The 12,259-nt window shown below is 36.3% G+C and overlaps 1 protein-coding gene across 7 annotated transcripts in view; it reads left to right on the forward strand.

The window, feature by feature from the left end:
* VPS13A (vacuolar protein sorting 13 homolog A) overlaps window positions 1–12,259 on the forward strand; it is a 121,179-nt gene that overhangs the window by 83,240 nt on the left and 25,680 nt on the right. For 3 of the 7 annotated variants that reach the window (XM_033085189.1, XM_033085194.1, XM_033085195.1), the window contains exons 48-56: window positions 47–442; window positions 1,212–1,316; window positions 1,418–1,564; window positions 5,002–5,040; window positions 5,969–6,097; window positions 6,775–6,905; window positions 9,061–9,190; window positions 9,546–9,781; window positions 11,793–11,946. In XM_033085189.1, the coding sequence (XP_032941080.1) occupies window positions 47–442; window positions 1,212–1,316; window positions 1,418–1,564; window positions 5,002–5,040; window positions 5,969–6,097; window positions 6,775–6,905; window positions 9,061–9,190; window positions 9,546–9,781; window positions 11,793–11,946 (1,467 nt within the window). The remainder of the gene's footprint in view (window positions 1–46; window positions 443–1,211; window positions 1,317–1,417; window positions 1,565–5,001; window positions 5,041–5,968; window positions 6,098–6,774; window positions 6,906–9,060; window positions 9,191–9,545; window positions 9,782–11,792; window positions 11,947–12,259) is intronic. The other 4 variants (XM_033085192.1, XM_033085196.1, XM_033085190.1 and 1 more) reach the window with 3 other exon arrangements.

A 12,259-nucleotide genomic window follows, 5' to 3' on the forward strand; every position in this document is an offset into this window, starting at 1 on the left:
TGTGTGATAAAGTCTATCGTGTTTGGTGTCTGCTTGTTTTTTTAAGGGAAATGGGAACAAATACGACACTCTACAAGAGGGATGTTCTGCACAGATTCATAATGCAATCTTGGACCAAACAAAACTAGATTTGCAGTTGCTTAACTACCTTGATCAAAACTGGAGGAGTGAGTACCATATAAAAAGCAACCTGCCTGATATCAGCTTCACGACATTTCACTGTGTCACAGAGCTGGATAAGACTGAACTGGATATTGCTGTTCACGTGACCTACACAACTGGGCAGATGATAATAGCAATTCACAGTCCCTACTGGATGGTGAATAAAACCGGTCGAATGTTGCAATACAAAGCTGATGGTATTCATCGCAAGCATCCTCCAGATTACAAAAAGCCCCTCCTTTTTTCTTTTCAGCCTAAAAACTTCCTTCAAAATAATAAGGTATTGTATTTTGCAAACCTGGCAGCTTATGTTGTTGTATGAAAGCATTTTTGCTCTTTAAAATTTATTTACTCTATCCTATGCTCTGTAAAGGTCTTGAAACCTAAAATATCTCTCTAAAAACAATGTTTGAAATAAGAGTGTTGTCAAATATGCTCGAGATAGGAAATTTTCATTATCAGAGGTGTTGTTAGGGAAGAGATACTTACTTTGAAAGAAGTTCACTGAGAAGTGTTTTCTAAATAATACATTCCTTTTACATTTAAATTGCCTCAATAAAGGTTCTTATTCCAAGTAAGGCATAAAAATTGTGTAGGAAATGTAAAGCTGTGGTACTTGAACAATGAATGCTACTTGAAAAATTAATTCTTGCAATGGTGGTTGGTAGATTGGTTCTGGGTTCATAGAATGCTAAGGTTAAATTCACCATTTGAGTTTCCTGAGTTTTTAAATTTGAATGTTATTGGTGGAGGAATTGTGTGAGAGAGATTACAAGAGTGCATTCATTTTCCTTTGAAATCTTGATTACAATGTTTTTAAGGAATCTTCCTCTGGAATGTCTTACACTTAAAATGCTTATTCCACGTGGGTCATAACTAAGCATGGTAGAAGATACATTTGTGAGATAATATTGGCAGTTGTTAAGTCTTAAATGGAAATACTGGTGTTTTTATTCAAAAGTTATGTTTATGCTTACTTTATATATATATATTTTAAATATTGTCAGTGACTTGTTAATTGAGAATTAATTCATGGTGCTTCTTTACAGGTGCAGCTTAGGGTAACTGACAGTGGATTGTCTGATCAGTTTTCACTGGACACTGTTGGAAGTCATGGTTCTGTGAAATGCAAGAGTCATAAAAAGGAATATCAAGTGAGTTAAATTTATCTTTCAAATTCATTATTCTCAGGGGATATAAATGGGGTTTAAAAAGTGTAAAATAATATCTTAAAATAATATCTTTCTGTTCACAGGTTGGTGTCACCATAAACAACAGCAGTTTTAATATTACTAGAATTGTAACCTTCACTCCATTTTTTATGATTTCAAATAGAAGTAAATATACTTTGGAGGTAGCTGAAGAAGGCAAGGAAAAGTGGATTCCCATTGTTTTGCAACAGGTAAACTTACAATGGAACCTATTCCAAGTTGTGTCTTTAAAGAAAAAAATCTGGTTTGAGCACTCACTGATGGAAAACATAAGCCATGTGTAGCATTCCATGGCAATGCCTGACTATACCATGCATTTTCAATAAACCATCTGTGTCCTTTACCATTTCTCAGTGTTGCATTAAGACATACCGTAAAGCTGGTTTGCATTGTAATTGTAATTTTTTATTCTGTCACCTTGTGTCTGAAATACTGTATTATATGATTACTGTATTATCTCTCTGCAGTGGCAGTAGAACTTCTGTTCAACTTAGCAGTAGTATGCGGTAGAATATTTTGGCTGACTTGGTGTGCATGAAGCCACTTTGGCATGGGAAGAAATTCCATCATGTGGATCAGTTCAGAGAGATCCAAATGCTTCTTCAGGTTTTAGTCGCACCACTGCTTTTAAATGTTCAGCGTCTACTTCCTAAAAAGGGATCCCTGGCCCTCAGGCCAAATAGTGTGAAAATAGATTTAGGGCTTTCGTCTATGCTGCAGAGACTGTTGCAGACTGGTTATGCATCTTGGCTGTTGGCACTGCAGTATCACACAATTATGTTTTGTATGTGTCTTGGGGCCATCGTGCCTTTCTGCAGGACATGTAGGAAAAGCAGCACTTGTTTGGGGCAGTGTTGGAGGTTTCTTAAAGCTGTAAGTGACCTGTAGTGCCTTCTGGGAAGAGTGAAATCCTTCCCTCTTGACAAGAGCATTATCCAAAACAAAATTTAGCCCAAGAGATAGTGCAGTTGAAGGCTCAGTTGATTTCCTTTAGAATCCTAGAAGTATAGGATGGTTAGGCTTGGAAAAGATTTCTAAGGTAATGTATCAAGTCAAGTCACAAACCTGGCACTACCATAAATAAGTCACCACAAAAGTAGATCGCCAAATGCCACATCCACAAGTTTTTTGAACACTTCCAGTAGTGGTGATTCCACCACTTCCCTGGGCAGTCATTCTAATGCCAGAATTCCCCTTTAGTTAGAAAATTTTCCTCATAGCCGCTTCAAATGTCCTCTGGTGTAATCTGAGGCTGTTCCCTTTGGTCCTGATGCTTGAAGACCAGCCCCCACTTTGCTACATCCTTCTTTCAGGCAAGTTGTAGAGAGTGATAAGGTGGCCTCTGAGCCTCCTCTTCTCCAGATTAAACAATCCCAGCTCCCTCAGCCACTCCTCATAGGACTTGTGTTCCAGACCCTTTAGCAGCTCCATTGCCATTCTTTGGTCACACTCCAACACCTCAATATCAGCATTTTAAATAGTCTAAGTAGTTACTAAAAATGCTTGAAAACCAAATTGCAAAAGTTAAAAGAATATATTCAATGAGATTCCTAATTAGATCTTTCTATTACTTTTTTGGTATCTTTAGTACATGCTCCTAAGTGGTGTATATTATCTTTAATGGTACAGTCATTAAAGACATGTCATTTAAATTGCATTATTTCAGTTACTGAAATTGATATGTTGTTCCATTGTGATTTTTGTTAAGTGTGCATAAAGATGTTTAGGTCTTTAGATGTTGAAGTCAGTTCAACTTTCCATGATGCTTATTATTATAAAAAAAAAGTTTCTTTGCTTTTACTCAACAATGGACTGTTTGACACAAACTTACCTGTTTGTTCAATTTCCTAATATTCTTACCAAACTATCCCTGAACCAAATTTTGCTTGGCCTTACATAGTTTTTGAGTTCTTTACATGTATGATTCCTCATCTAGTTTATTGATAAAGGTATGAAACGACTATATCACTATAGTAGTGTTTGTGTAGTGATATGAGCACCTTTATATCTTAATTGCTTACTCCTAGGAAGTATGGTCAGATGGTATTATTTTTTGTTTTGTGGTTTATATTTGACATATCTTTGCTATTAGAATAAGCCAAAATATTTGCAGAAAGTTCTGGAATTTCTGCAAAAAATACTCAGAGGCAATAGTTACGAAAGTTGAAATACATTGTGCATATATAATCTCTAGGTTTCCTATGTTGGTTGCTTTATTTGTAGGCCTGCAGGATTTTGTCCCACAAATGTCAGTGTTTCTTAGATGTTTCATGATTGTATTGATTAATCTTAGTCTTTGTGGTAATAAAGTATCCAGGGAATAATCGTGAATCTTAGGATCACTCCTAAAAACTTCTAAAAGGTTACATATGGCAGTTTACCAGATAGAGCAGTACAGGTCAACAGAAGAATCTGTATCCCCTTCTAAAGCCTGTTTTCACATTGTGTTGATATTTTTACCTTTGATAGGCAGTCTCTACAAATCCATGTAGTGACAACTTTGTCTGCCAGTGTTGTTCTTTTATCGTTCAGTGACCTAATCCAATATGTTTTTCATCTCTTCTAAATGTACGTAGTGTCAAGCCTGTATTGGTCTGTCTCAGGTCTATCTCTGTTCTTAATCCAGAACAATTTCCAGAAGCAAGTTTCAATCTGATTATGTTGCTGAGATGGGGACCTCTGCTATTCTGCTAGCTTAGACTTTTTTTTTAACTAATGCCTGTGCTTTTTTTTTTTTTTTTTTGGTATTTCTCACATAAGTCTCTTACATTAGGTTGATCTTCCAAAAATTTGGCAAAAATGTTAATCCTTATTTTGGCTTGCTCTTTTCTTCCACTAGTCGTCTTCTTGCCAGTTTGGGTTAAGCAGAGATTTTCCTGCTGATTTTTTTTTTTTTTAATTCACTCTTCTTTCTTAGTGACAGATAGCTTGTCTTTTTGGGAAAGAAAGCAATTCTTATATAGAACTAATCTCTGAGATGTCTTCCCTGCCTGGAATGTAGTATATATATATATATCAGAAACCTTAATCACTATTTTTAGACAAATCCGTTGTTCTTCAAAGATTGCAACAGAGTTAGTTGGACAATGATTAGTGTGCAGTGGTCTGCTAAGGACAGTCCTTTGAATTATGTATAGTGCAAGGCAGTTGATCAACAAATATCCTTAGAGAAAGAAGACATTGCTGAAGACTGTTCATAAGATCACTGCTAAATATAAATTAAAGATCCCACTGTGGAAGCAAAATTGTTGTATAAATATAACATCTAGTGAAGAACTTAGCAAGTGTGTGGTAAAAGGCTTGAAAACAACATTATGTGACACAATCTGTGGCTAAAGTCTACTACAAAAAAAATTCAGTTCTCTGCAGTTGATTAAGTTATGTCTTATTTAGCCCATCCTTTTTACTTACTTGGTTTGGATTTTAAACTTCCATTTGCTGTTGACTGATTCTCCTTGGGTTTCTTCTGGGCTCAGTTTAATTCCATGTTGAGACTTACATGCTGTGTTTTATTGTAGTTTACAACACAATTTAAATTTCCTTTGTCTGTGGGATACATGTTTATGTAAATAACATCTTCAATCTTACAGTTTAACTATATTTTTTTCCTTTGTCTTCCTGCTTCCTGTGGTGTGAGAAACAATGGGAAAGGGAACTTAGTGGCATGGTAAGTTGGTGAACTAGTCTTTCACCACTGAAGAATTAATTGTAGGATTCAGATGCAATTAAATATGGACGTCTCATTTCTTAAACTGTGTTAGAGAAAAATGGTTCTGAAGTTTTGGATGCTGCATGTGAACAGTTTGAAATACAGGAAAGATAGTCTATCTTAAAAAGACGTTGACTGTTTATAGTTGCAATTAAAACTTTTGTCTACTCTGTCTCCTGGTTGTCTCCATTTAGCAAGTAAACTATTGAAGAGAGATTGCCTTTGAGATTTTTAAAACCATAGTGGTTATGATTTCGGTTGTGAATGTGAATAGCAGGACATGCTCTCTGATTTAGCTACCTAACACTCTGTACTGTGTGTTTTATACCCACATACCTATGTGTGTATATGTACTTTTAAATATATATGAAACACTTTCAGGACTGCTACTAGCTGATGTCTTGTGTACTCAAGTCACTCTGGGGTGCCATTTTATGATAATATCCCATTTTGTCATTTCTTGTCACTGTAAGATTGATTTGAAATCTATTCTTCTTTGAAAAAAGGTCTGCTAATGGAAGAACAGTTTCATCTCTTCTTTTACCAAGCTTGGCATTTTCAATGTTGTAGTTATTTTTTACTCTGGATTTTATGTATTTTATCCATTTTAAATGTACTTCTTTTTGTGAATATGAAGTCTTACTATTTCCTCTTTAGCTCCTTAATTCCCCACTTTATTCACAGTAGTCTGAGTTATTTCTTGACTTACTTTCAATGTTTTGTATTCAGGTAAGTAATAACTTTCAGGGGTTTTTTTAATAGGGTTTCTGATCCTAATTGATACACTTTTGGATGCAATTTAGTAGATTAATGTTAGGTTAATGTGAATGGCATTTAACACCTCATTTGTATTCTCACTTTGAAGTTTTTGATTTTTCTTTTCTAGTGCATTCCCTTTTGGCCTGAAAATGGTGCCAACAAACTCCTTGTTAGAGTTGAAAATTCTGATCTTCCTCCAAAGAAGATAAATTTTTATCAGCAAGAAAACTGTCTTTTATTGCATTTGGACAATAAGGTAAGATATTACCTTCAATGTTTACATGTTAGGTAAAACAGCATAAATCACTTTTTCATTTTCCTTCTCAAAACTGTGTTTTCCCATGCAATCTCATGTTGCAAAACCTTAGCTGAGGAATGTATATGCAAATGCATTCTCATGCTCTCTTTTTTGTGTGTGTACAAACAGATATAAGTAGGTATTCTGTTTTAAGTTCTTCTCTGGGGAGCACTTCTACAGGAGCTAAAGCACATTATTCTTAGTGACAAGTATTAATATTAGTTCTAAAGTAACACTGAGTTGCTCTGAAAAGTAACTTTGAGTCCAATAAATTTACTTGTATGTAGCAGATAGTCTCACCTAGCAGTAGTTTTTAAGTAGGTGAGTGGTTTTTGAAGTGTAATGTTCTTGAGGGCATGAATGTGTATGCTTGTAACAAGGAAGGTTACTCTACTACCAGTCTAGCTTTTCACAGTACAGAACTCCTGCATAGTTTTAATTACGATGTGTAATACTTGCTAGCTGGTATTTAGATCAAGGAAATATTTTGCGTATGTGGTAAAATAACTAGTTTTACTACATGATAATTTTTTCTTATGATGAGAGGAAAAGTTTTTCAAAATATTTAAATTACATTTGCTTTGCTGGAAATCCACTCCACTGTTTTTTATTTTTACAATTTTTGCAACTGATAGCTTGGAGGAATTGCAGTGGATGTTAATCTGACTGAACATTCTACAGTGATTACCTTTTCTAATTACCATGATGGTGCTGCTCCATTTCTGTTGATAAACCACACCAAAGAGGATATTGAGTATGGACAAAGGTATGTAGGAAAAGGTTTAGTGTGGATGTTTGCATGGAGATATGTGGACTGTAATTTTGTATATTGTAAGCATGCATTCTCTGAAGAAGCCTGTTTTAAAGTAATGGCTGTCAAATTTTGTCAGAGCACCCAAAAATCTCTTGCTTGGTAAATTTAAGACAATGCATTGTTATCAACGTTATATAGTGCTAGGTAGTTCTACAAGTGAGCTGCTTTGTGATGTCTTTTTGTATGATTTTTATGGCCTTGTGTCATCTACATTCCTGGTGGGGGGCAAAGGATGTGCTTTTCTGGAATTGTGCAGATGCTGACTGTGCAGAATAAGTAACGAAAGAGATTTAGCTGAAAGAATGGATTAGTTATGCGAGATAGGGACTGTGAGAGGTAGTTACATAAATTTTGTCAAGCCAGGATGAAACTAAGATAATTTTAACAAATACTAGTTTTCTGCAGTGAGTGAATATTCACTTGTGCAGCTGCACACAGTTACTCTATTCTCTACCTGTAATGTGTTTATAATGCTTTACTACTGTATGCAGATAGTATGCAATGCTGAGAAGTATATACCTACTGCATTCTTGAAATATTCCTTTTTAAAAGCCAAACAACCTATCTTTTTTCCCCTTCAGTCAGTCAGAGAAGTGTTGTTTATAGATTTTTATTTGGAAAGTGGAGGATTTGTTAGTGAAATCGTGTTTGCTTCCTGTTTGCCTGAGGATTGATTGTTTGGTTTGGTTTTTGTTTTATAAAGATTAGTAAGTTTTATCTTTTTAAATGAATTTTGGGCATCCCTAGTATCAATTTAATTAGAACTGAGTACAACATTTAGAGGGGAAGGGCCCATCATTTAGTCCAACTGCCTTAGTCCACTTGAGGTCTGATCAAAAGTTGAAACATGTTATTAAGATTATTGTACAAGTTAAGGGCTTGGGGCATCTCCTGCCTCTCAAGAAAGCCTGTTCCAGTGTTTGAAAGAAAATCTAATGTCCAGTCTAAACCTCCCCTGACACAGTGTGGATGCAGGAGAATGGTTCAAATCACTGGATCCCAGGAAGTAGAGATCAGCATCTCTCCACTTCCTCTCCTGGAGTAACTCCTTCCACAGAGCTGTAGAAGACAATTCTGCAAGTTTTTGACTATATGGGAGGAGAATGGAGTTTCAAACATATTATTCTGAAAATGTTGATCACAAAGCGGGGAAAAAAATGAGTATATGAAATCTACTTTATGTATTTTATTTTTAGAGTACAGTAATTTCACGATTATAAGCTGTACCTGATTATATGCTGTACTTCCAGGTGTCAGCAACTTTTCATTCTTTGTCCACCTGATTATAAGCCGCACTCTAGTTCGCAGCGAGGACCCACATGCAACAAAGTAACGAATTAGTAACAGGATCACGGGGTTTACTGGCTCGGCTCTGGGCCAGGTGGGCTCAGCCCGCTGGGGGCTGCCGACGGGGCCAGGTCACCCAGCTCGGCGCTGCCGCTTGGCAGGGCCGCTCGGGGCCAGCCGCTGCTGCCACTGGGCTCACTTGCCCCGGCCCGGCGCTGCCCCACAGTGCTGGCAGGAGCCCACTCGCACCTGCAGCAGCAGCAGGCGGGGACAGAGCCTGCTTGCACCTGCTGCGGTGGCGGGAGGGAGGCATGGAGCCCCCCGCCTCGTCCCCCGACCATGGGGCAGGAGGGAGCCCCTGGCCTCCCCCCACCATGCTGCCGGCACGGAGCCCGCCTCCACCCACTGCGCAACAGAGTAACCAATTTGTAAAAATTGCGCGATCCCGGGTTTTATTGGCAGGTGCTTGGCTCAGCACTTTGGCTTGCACGTAGGGGTAGGGAAATTTCAGAAATTTTTTCATATATTGGCCACTCCTGAGTGTAAGCTGCATTTCTGAATTGGGATCAAAATTTTAGTCAAAATGATGCGGCTTATAATTGTGAAATTACTGTATATGTATGTATTTAAAAGTACAAATCCTTGTTCTAGTTATTGTTCTGACAATGTTTTTGTGCATGTTTTTTCATGCATAACATTATTTTTGTTCTGTTTTCATTACTTGAAAATATAGTTAGTGTTCTTGTTGAAATGCTAGAATGCGAAGGTCATTGACACAAAATATTCATTGACATTTGAATTTAAAATTACTTTGTTTCAGCTCCCTCAGTGAATTAGAAGACTATCTTCAACCAAATAAGGCAGTATTGTATACTTGGGCAGACCCAACAGGATCTAGGAAATTAAAATGGAGATGTGGAAACAGAATTGAGGAAATTGGTCCAAAAGAGGTATTATTTTAAAATCAAAATCTCTTTTTAATGGTGTCAGATTCTTTATATGTCTATTCATCAGTGTATGCTTGAAACTTTGTGTTTAATGAGTATGGTCAGCAGTGCATTATGTGAGTTCCAAACACAGGACAGTAATAGCACTTTGTTTGTCAGAACTTGTGCCAGTAAGCAGTCTTCAGTTGAAAAGCATCAGTATGTGTGTGGTGAGAGGCTATCATAAAACTTTGTAATTACTTTTCTCCCTGTACCTTAAAAGAATATCTTCCATTGTTGTGTTGCTAAGATGCCAGCATTTTTTGGTGAAGTAGAATGATTAACAGAGTTGTAAAAACTTTTCCTCGCTTGTTTTTAGGACAAAATGGACATACTCACTGTGGGTTCCAGAAAAGCGGTCTATTTCATGTCATTTTATGAAGGTTTGCAGCGTATTGTCCTGATCACTGAAGATGAGAATGTATTTAAACTGACATATGAAAGTGTAAAAGCAGAGCTAGCTGAACAAGAAATTGTTTTGTCTTTGCAAGATGTTGGGATTTCGCTGGTTAATAATTATACAAAACAAGAGGTGTCCTATATTGGAATTACAAGGTAACTTTGTGTGCAACAATCTAAAATGTTTAACTTCAGTTTAAGTGTTTAATGTTTAAATTCACTCTATGGATTTTATTTTGGCTTGTGCTCAAAGAGCAAAAGAAGTCTGGTTTAATAATATTCAAACCTAGTCACTATCTTTTCCTGCTATCAAGAGAAATGTTTTCACTGTGTTTTGTACTAATGCATATGCCAACCGTATTTAGATGTATGTGGTTTTGGAGTGTGTATTTGTAACTCTGTGTGGCAGACTTCCCAATAACAGAAAGTATTTCCTGTCCACTTAGTTCGAGAAGTGATAACAGAGTTTTAAGGAGTAAGGTCTGTGAATAGTTTGTGTCAGTGGGTTTTGTTATTTTCACTGCAGAAACAGCTGAATTCTGCGCTGGAAATTTTGATGCAAAAGCTTGTAGGTCCCTTTAGTTTTGGTTGATTAATTACGGTGATCCAGTGCTTTACTGCTTGGGTTTCCTACTATAACATTTCAGCGAGAAGCAGGAAAGAAATTATGTAATGCTTTGGAAATGTGTGCTATCGTATTTGAACAGAGACTCTTTGGAATCATCAAGGGACACTTGAATATAATTGCCATAATCCACACACTTCGTTTTATTCACAGTAGTGAGGTTGACAGAGTGAGAGATTTTTCCTTGATTGATTCTTTGCACTGTACTGAAAAATAAATAAGCATGAACTTCTCATACACATAGGCTTCACATAATCACATCCATCATTTCCTAAGAAAATTCCAGTCCCCGCCTTCACCTGAGAAGAGTGCTCTGATATTTAGACAGTGGAAACACTCCATTAAAAGTGGCAGCTAATTGCCAAGATTCACAGTAGTATTGAGATTTCACTAAATTGGTTTTTCTTTGAAAGCAGTCATCCATAGTCATTAGTGTACCAGTGCTTATAGTTAGCTTTGTTTTCTTGCCAAACTCTGATGAGATGTCAAACTTCTTGAGAATGTATGGCAGTACTATTGAAATTGGCTTCTTCTTTTTAGGAGCACCAAAATACTCCAAAACCCAAAAACAAAACCAAAAAAGGTGGAAGAAAAAAAAAAAAAAAGAGGAAACTCTCAACAATCAAGATAGTACTATTTTTTTTTTATAGTTTTTTTTTTTGTTGCTTTGAAATTCAGCTCACCTTTTTTCTGCCGTTGATGTGTCTCAACAAAGACACAGATACAGCTAAAAGAGGTTAGGTGGCTGTGTCTAGAAAGCTACATATTTGTATTTGTAGGTTGCAGAGTAATCTGTGGAAAGGAGGACCTTCTGCCTGCCTGATTTTGTTTGATTTGTGTTGGTTTGTGTCCTATTTCGTGCTTTAAGTTTGATTATAAGGTGAAATCAGGCACAGAGCTTCTCATAGAAACAGTGGAAAAATATCTAATGCCCTTTAAGTTTGATTAATTACTTGCATTAATAAAACTGAGAGACTCAAGAAAGGATAACATTAAAAAAAACAAAAACAAACAAGAAACAAACCCGAAACTCCCACCATGAAATCAGTAGAGGAAATATGTACAACAAAATCACCACCTGTTGATTTTAGATGAAAAGACTAGATAAACAAGCTGTCAAAACTAAGACACAGTGCAGAAGGCATTGTTGTCTTGACTTGAACTTTTCAATTTGTAGTAAATTTAAAATATCAAAATAAATTCAGGACTATAAGCAAAAAACTACATTGAGATTGTAAAACAATGGGTACTGCTGAAATTGAGCAGCTTCCTTGAGTATCACTATGTACCCTTCTTCATCAAGTGGGGAGTTACACAGATTTGTTAAATTTTTTTTTTCTTCATTGTATTGGAGAGACTGGCTTCTGCCTAGTACCAAGAAGGCAGTGCATGATTTGGACGCTCCTATTTTCAAAAGCAGTGCTTTATCTTGTGGCTTCTCATTCCCTGGTTATAAAGTCACACTAAAGTTAGGTATGTTTTGGAGAACTTTTTTTCAAAAAACTAATCCTTCTCTTTTGGTTCTTTGTTTTGTTTTCAAAGTTCTGATGTGGTGTGGGAGGCAAAACCCAAGAAGAAGTCAAGATGGAGACCAATGAGTGTTAAGCAAATTGATAAATTAGAACAAGAATTCAGAGATTACAGTGAACTGAGTCCTTCAGAGCATAAGATTATTGAGTTGGAATCTAATGTTTTGGTAATACTGCTACTTCTCTAACTCTATTGATTATATGTATGCGCAAGAAAAAGATACTAATTTTGATGTCTTTGATAGAACTTACGGTGAAATTTGAGATAATTGGTTTACCTACTCCATTTGAAAACGCTTCTTTATCTCTATTTAAAAAATGCAGGAAAAATTCCACAAACTTTTGATATCTTCCTACAGATCTTTTATTGTTAGTGCTTGACTTTGAAATTGAGGTGTAGCACTTTTGGAGGTTGCATTACTACATAAGCATAAAACTACAGTAAAAAAGCTTTGCATTTGGTTCATATATTATACCAGT

Source organism: Catharus ustulatus, chromosome Z (assembly GCF_009819885.2).
Source record: "Catharus ustulatus isolate bCatUst1 chromosome Z, bCatUst1.pri.v2, whole genome shotgun sequence".
Taxonomy (NCBI): domain Eukaryota; kingdom Metazoa; phylum Chordata; class Aves; order Passeriformes; family Turdidae; genus Catharus; species Catharus ustulatus.